At 53.1% G+C, this 7,426-nt stretch overlaps 1 protein-coding gene across 1 annotated transcript in view; it reads right to left on the bottom strand.

The window, feature by feature from the left end:
* KIAA1755 overlaps positions 1 to 6,949 on the bottom strand; it is a 48,797-nt gene extending 41,848 nt beyond the window's left edge. Inside the window, exon 1 of the mRNA XM_081948093.1 lies at positions 6,602 to 6,949. Coding sequence (XP_081804219.1) covers positions 6,602 to 6,604 — 3 coding nt within the window. The 5' untranslated portion in view covers positions 6,605 to 6,949. The remainder of the gene's footprint in view (positions 1 to 6,601) is intronic.
* Between the last annotated feature and the right edge of the window lie 477 nt (positions 6,950 to 7,426).

The raw sequence follows: 7,426 nt of genomic DNA, 5'->3' as shown, positions 1-7,426 counted from the left end.
CAGCGCTGGAGAACTAGCAACTGGGATTGCAAGAGCCAACACGGTTCTAGGCTGCATCAACAGAGGGATAGAATCAAGATCACGTGAAGGGATAATACCACTTTATAAGGCCTTGGGAAGGCCACACTTGGAATATTTGCATCCAGTTCTGGTCACCACGATGTAGAAAAGATGTGGAGACTCTAGAAAGAGTGCAGAGAAGAGCAACAAAGAGGATTAGTGGACTGGAGACTAAAACATATGAAGAACGGTTGCAGGAACTGGGTATGTTTAGCTTAAGAGAAAGAAGGACCAGGGGAGACATGATAGCATTGTTCCAATATCTCAGAGGTTGCCACAAAGAAGAGGGAGTCAAACTATTCTCCAAAGCACCTGTGGACAGAACAAGAAGCAATGGGTGGAAACTAATCAAGGAGAGAAGCAACTTAGAACTGAGGAGAAACTTCCTGACAAAACAATTAATCAGTGGAACAGAAGTTGCCTCCAGAAGTTGTGAATGCCCCAACACTGGAAGTCTTTAAGAAGATGTTGGATAGCCATTTGTCTGGAACGGTATAGGGTTTCCTGCCTAGGCAGGGGGTTGGACTAGAAGACCTCCAAGGTCCCTTCCAACTCTGTTATTCTATTATATTTACGTTCCCAAGAGAGAAGGCATGCCGTAGCCAGTAGCTAGGAGTGGTTTCACCTGGTAGCAGCCCAGGCAGGTGGCATCAGAGTTGGCAAGACGCAATGCCCAGGTAATGCAAGCAGGGAGGGGGAGGGCCATGCCACAACACCCTCTGTTTGCAGAGGGACTGGGAGAGCCGGTGCTGATCGCATGGATGGGAGATTGGTAAGGACTGCTTCCTGACTGATAAGGATTCAGGCAATACAGCAGTTCATTCAGTATCCCAATGGTCACCTGAGCAGAATCCGGACACCTGGCAATGGGTTCGTATTTATGACGGTCCCAGTGTCCCAGAATCACTTCTGCATCCTTCTGACCAGCAGGATGCAAAGCCATGGGGAAGTCAGAATTGCTGAGTACCCATGTGAAAGACTTAATTGCAGTGATTCCCTTAACAACTGTGGACAGAAAGGTTGTAAAATGGGATAAAACTCACTGAATAAGGGAATTGCAGAGAGGAGGAGGAAGAGAATGACTTTGGGGTCCTTGGTGCTCTCTGAGATTGGTTGTTTTCTTGCAGACATTTCATGACCTAACTAGGTAACATCATCAGTGCTAGAAGGGAGGAGAATTTTCAGAAAGGAGGAGGAAAAGAAAGAGAAGGAATGAAGAGAGGAAGAGGAGGAGGAATGAGGGGAGGAAGAGGAATGAGGGGAGGAAGAGGAGGAAGAGAAAGAAGAGGAGGAGGGAGGAAGAGGAATGATGATTCTGGCCTTTTTAGTGCTCTCTGAGCTTGGTTGTTTTCTTGCAGATCTTTCATGACCCAACTAGGGAACATCATCAGTGCCCTAGAAAGTAAGCTATCTCTCTCTCTCTCTCTCTCTCTCTCTCTCTCTCTCTCTCTCTCTCTCTCTCTCTCTCTCTCTCTCTCTCGGGTGAAAAAAAAAACCCTTGGATGGCACCGGGGCCTGAACGGAAGTGGGTTTTAGCTGTTTTGAGTCTGGCAGGGCCAAGAAACCCCAGACTTTTGTCTGGCTGGTGCCAACCTTGACCTACAGCAGATGCCACTCTGGTTGCAGAAGGTCAGACACTGAATTTAGCTCCCCTTGTCCAGGGGGGGCTGGCAAGGGGCATTCCAGGGCCCTGCGAAAGGGGAGGTGGGTGTGGAAGACAGATTCCCCCTCCCCAACAGCCGGTGCCAGCCTGGTGCCGATGCCAAGGTCACCCCCAGGCCCCCCGAACAAAGCAGGGGCTGCGATCTATTTCAGCCTTGGGACTTTTAATCCTGGGCAGATCCTCCCAGGCTCACATTGGAAGCTATTTTTAGCATCTTTTGTAAAAGCTCAAAGCTTTGGAGGAGTTGTTTACACATATCCCAAATTGAAATCATCTGCCAAGGGAGGAGGAGGAGGAGGAGGGGGAAACTCCCAAATTTTTCCCAGCATTGATTATGGAGGGCAACTGGGAGGAAGAGAGAAGGACGAGGAACTGCAGTGAGGAACGAGGTTAAAAGTGGGAGAGATGCTGCTTTGGGGCACCAGACCTCACCTGGCATGGTGCCCCTGGCCTTGGATCCCACCTTCATCTTCAGGTTTCTTGAACCCAGATTGAAAGTGGGCCCACCCCCAGGGCCCAGGAGTCTGAGGGAGGGGAGACAGACTCTAGGGCAGACCATTGTGGCACCGAGTGCCCAAACCGACAGGCACAGGCTTGCATGCCAGTGCCGGAAATCCAAAGACCAGCTGGCCGGCATGCACATGCCCGGTTTTGGCCACTTGGGGGGCTATTTTCAGGGCATTTTCAGCCGTTTTCCAGTGCTCTGGCACCCACAAAAACCATGCACACCGGAAACCAGAAAAGCAGCTGGCAATAGCACACACGTCCACCGAGAGGGCTCTGCATGCCACCTCTGACATGCGTGCCACGGGTTTGCCATCACGGCTCTAGGGTTTCATTAAAAGGGGTGTCTAAGACACCCCGAAGTCCCTGAGTGAGGAAATCTCTGTTTTCTTCCAGGGTTTCTTCCTTCCTTGAGGTTGGAGATGAAGGTAGGATTGGCACAGACTGTTTGGTCCAGCAGTGAAAGGATCGCGCTAGAAACCAGGCATTGTGAGTTCTAGTCCCGCCTTAGGCATGAAAGTCCATTGGGTGGCTTTGGTGCAATCACCAGGAGACGGTGAGTTCTAGTGCCACCTTAGGCATGAAACCATCTGGGTGATTCTGGGCCAATCACCAGGAGATGATGAATTCTAGTCCCGCCTTAGGCATGAAAGCCCGTTGGGTGGCTTTGGTGCAATCACCAGGAGACGATAAGTTCTAGTCTCAGTTTAGGCATGGAAGTAACAGTGTGACCCAGGTGGCTGAGTGACTTTGGTCCAATCACCAGGAGACGTGAGTTCTAGTCCCACCCTAGGCATGAAAGCCAGCTGGGTGCCTTTGGGCCAATTACCTGGAGACAGTGAGTTCTAGTCCCCGCCTTAGACATGAAAGTAACAGTGTGATCCAGATAGCTAGCTGACTTTGAGCCAATCATCAGGAGTCTGGGAGTTCTAGTCCCGCTTTAGGGTGAGACTGGACGGTGGGTTCTAGTTTCCTCTTACGCACGAAAGCCAATTGGGTGACTTTGGTCCAATCACCAGTAGATGGTCAGTTCTAGTCCTGCCTTAAGGCATGAAAGCCAATCACCAGGAGGCCGTGAGTTCTAGTCTCATCTTAGGCATGCAAGCCGGCTGGGTGACTTTGGGCCCGTCCCTTTCTCTCGGCCTACCTCACAGGATTGTTGTTGGGGGGGAGGAAAAAGGAGTTTTAGACATGTTCGCCTCCTTGAGTTACTTCTATATAGTAATAAACACTGGATAAAAATCAGAGAGCTAAATCAAATAAACGGTGGACATCCCCTCCCTTGGCTCCCTGGTACCTCCCTTCCAGACCCCTCCCCAAAAGCAGACAGAGCCAAATCAAGCCCCCCCTCTACTTAACACCCCCCAGGGCTGTGCCAAGTCCCCCTGGCTGCCCTCCCCTTGCAGAAAATCCGGATTTTCCACCCCCCCTCCTCCGAGCTTAAGAGAGAGTCTGCTGACTCTATGAGTTTCCCCCCTCCCTCCCCTCCCCCTCTTTTTAATGAAAAGACCCTTGCCCAAACGGGTCACCTCCAGCAGTGCCAGCAAGCCAACAGCCATCACACCCTCCGAGGTGGGAAGACGGAGGGGCCCCCCACCCTGGAAAAAGCAGCTTGTTTCTACTCCCCCTTTCCCCCCCCCAGCCCCTCTCACCCGCCTGCCTCCCCACCATCGCTGACATGAAAGGGGGAACAAAGCCCCTCCGGCTGGGACCACCCCTGCATCCTCCGCAAAGCAGGAACTCTTCCCAGATGCAACGATTTTGGCAGGAATCCGAACAAGGAGCCCAGCCAGAGCAGGAGAAGGAAGAATGAATTATGATCCAGAAATTAGCCAGTAGGGAACGAAGCTGTCTGGGAACGGGGATAAACAAGCAGTCAAGTTCCCGCCCTCATGAACTCTCCTCCAGCTTTGGAAATCTGGCCACCACCAGCCGGGGGGGGGGGGGGAATCCTGAATCTGTGTGGAAGGTTGTGGTCCAGGGAAGAGCCCCCCCCCCTGAAAAATTTCAGCCTCTGAGACTTTCTGGCTGGTTGGGGAAATCCCATCCTCTCTAGGCCAGACAGTTCCTTTTGCCCGTTTGAAACTGCAATGGAAATGCACGCATGGACGTATATAGAATGAGAGAGGTTGGAAGGGACCTTGGAGGTCTTCTAGTCCAACCCGCTGCTGAGGCACGAGACCCCCATCAAGGCAATTGCAACTGTTCCTTTAGTGATTGTTACGACGGCACTGGAAAGAGTGGCTTAGGATCGTTTTTCACACACTACGGCGCCCCGTGGTCACGCTATCAAGATCTCAGCCATTTGGCAACTGCCTCGTACTTATGACGGTTGAGAGGGAGGGTCACACGATCCCCTTTGGTGACCTTCTGACAAGCAAATACATGGGGAAGCCACTTAACAGCCATGTAACAAGTGAAAGGATTCACTTAACAAGGGTGGCAAGGAAGGTCATAAAAGGGGACAAAACTCACTTCATAAATGTCCCACTTAACAACAGAAATTTTAGGCTCAATTGTGGTCGTAGGTCAAGGATTCCCTGTTCCATTTCAGACAAATGGTTGTCCAGTCTCTTCTTAAAGACTTTCAATGTTGGAGCATTCACAACTTCTGGAGGCAATTTCTGTTCCACTGGTTAATTGTCCTCACTTTCAGGAAATTCCTCCTTAGTTCTAGGTTGCTTCTCTCCTTGGTTAGTTTCCACCCATTGCCTCGCCTCCTCTCTCTCTCCTTTTCCTCCAGGATCCAAAGTCCCAGGCTTCTTTTTTTCCAAGCCGCAAAGCTTTCCAAGCCCCCAGGAGGCCTTCCCAAACAGCTGCTAATAATCTCCACCGCCCAGTGCCAAACTTTTGTTCCTGCTGCTGAAGACGAGCGAGGGGGATCTTATTTATTTATTTATTTTGCGTGAGAAAGAAACTTCTCCCTGCAGAGCCAAGACAAGGAGGAGGAGGAGGAGAAGGAGGAGGAGGAGGAGGAGGAGGAGGAGGAGGAGGAGGAGAAAGAGAAAGAGGAGGAAGAGGAGAAAGAAGAGAAAGAGGAATAGAGGGAGGAAAAGGAGGAGGAGGAGGAATGAGTGGAGGAAGGAGAATGAAGAGGAGGAGGAGGAAGAGGAGGAATGAGGGGAGGAAGTGGAGGAAGAGGAGGAGGAAGAAGAAGAGGAGGAGGTAGGAGGGGTTGCTAGAAAGTTGGGGCTCTGGCAGGCTGCTGGGGAGATTTTGAGCCCTTTGGCCTGAGCCTTCCATTCTTTGGGAGCAGGGAAAATGTCTAGAAAATATATATATATATATATATTCTAGAAAGAAGAGCCAGAGGTATGGGACGCCTTAGACACGCAAAGCTGCCAAGTCAAACCATGGGGTTTTTTTGCTCAACCACTAAGCTCAGACAACCTACAAGCCTCAAGATTTCAAGGCTTTTACAAGTGCCACGATTTTGAGACGCCAACGACTGCCAAGATTTCGACGTGGGGCAGGCCAATCGACCTACAACCATCACGATTTTGAGACCCCTGCAATCACCAAGATTTTGAGACCCCCCTCCAACTGCCAAGATTTCATGCCTTGGGCAGCCCCTTTGCAAGGGAAATCCAAGGGGCAGCCAGTTTACACCAAAGCCACCCGTCTCGCTCTGATGCCAACCCAGGAACTCTGCAGCCGTTTTCCCTTTCGAAAGGCGCCTTCTCTCTTGTGCCCACCGGATAGATCAAAGCCACAGAAACCAGGGTGGGGTGAGCCATGGCCGATAGGCTTGCTTGGCGCTCAGCCAGGGGCATTGGGTGGTCCCCGAGGGGTCCTTCCCTCCCCCCCTCACCTTTGGGAGACCCAGGATCTGGCTTCCCACCCACCCTCGGGTGCACCTGGCCCCAAATCCTACCTAAAAGCACCTCCTTCCCTTCTCTTCTTCTTCTTCGCGGGGAGAAAGTTTGCCAGGCCGGTTCGCCTTCGCCCACTTAATGGCTGCAGGGAAACTTCGGAAAACTCCGCGCTAAGCACCTACCTACCTGGCTGATGCCCATCCCACCCCTGGACTCTCCCTGCCCTGGAGGAGGGCACTAAGCTCAGGGAAACACGGAGGGGTTATTTCCTCTCTCTCTCTCTCTCTTTTCAAGGGGATTCTAACGCTTTTGGGGGGACCCGCAGCCTGCAAGGGACAAAGCCGGAGCGAGCTCAACTCGCGCAAAGTTTTGCTCTCCTGCATCAGATGGAGGGTTGCGCTAAAGTGGCCGGGGGAGGGGAGGCCGAGGGGGGGCGTCGGGCAAAGCAGTGGCTGGAGGTGGGGGTGGGGGTCTCCCTTGGCCTCCTTGGTTGGTCTTTGGGAGGGGGTCTTCGGGCAGAAGAGGGGCTGCAAAAGAGGAACAAAGGCGTTCTCATTACCATGGCTCCTTGGGAAGCGGCGCTGGAGGGGGCCGAGAGGCCGGAGGGGGCGCCCCCAGACCCCAACCGCCTTCCTTCCCCGGGGATGACTAGGCGGCCGCTGTCTTCTGCCGGCGCCCGGCTCCCCCATCGCGATCCCGCTCAGGCATTCTGCAGAAGGGGCTCCGCTCTGGCGGGGCTGGGGGGAGAGGGAGGGAGGGAGGGAGGGAGGGAGGGGATCCAGGTGGGCTTGGCCCCGGGCGACGGGCCACACTGCTCCCCCTCCTCCTCCCTGCAACCGAGGACGCCCCCCGACCCAGCGCTGGCTCCGCTCGGCCCGCTTGGGAGCGCCTGGCGAAGAGGGAAGAGGGGCTCTCCGGCGGGAGGGGGGAGAGGAGGGAGTGGGAGGGGAATGGAGGAAAGGGGAGGGGGGAAGAGGCTGCCCGCTCTGGAAAGATCCCCCCCCCCCGCCTTCCCTTTGGCTCCCCTGCACTCTCTCTCTCTCTCTCACACACACACACACGCACGCACACACACACAAAAATTCTATCTTTCTCTTTCTCTTTTGCTCTTATGCACTTTCTCTCTCTCACACACACACACACTTCTGTCTCTCTCTTTCTCTCTCCCTCTCTTTTGCTCTCATGCACTTTCTCTTTTCTCTCTCTCTCTCACTCTCTCTCTTCCTCTTGCTCTCTCTCTATTTTGCTCTCATGCACTTTCTCTTTTCTCTCTCTCTTCCTCTTGCTCTCTCTCTCTCTCTCTCTCTCTCTCTCTCTCTCTCTCTCTCTCGCACTCTTTCTGTCTGTCTCTCTTTCTTTCTGTCTCACTCTCTCACACACGCAA

The sequence above is a fragment of the Natrix helvetica genome (genome assembly GCF_964273705.1).
Source record: "Natrix helvetica genome assembly, chromosome: 3".
Lineage (NCBI taxonomy): Eukaryota > Metazoa > Chordata > Lepidosauria > Squamata > Natricidae > Natrix > Natrix helvetica.
Note: the sequence above shows the minus strand (reverse complement) of the source record. Positions and strands in the feature narration are given on the sequence as shown.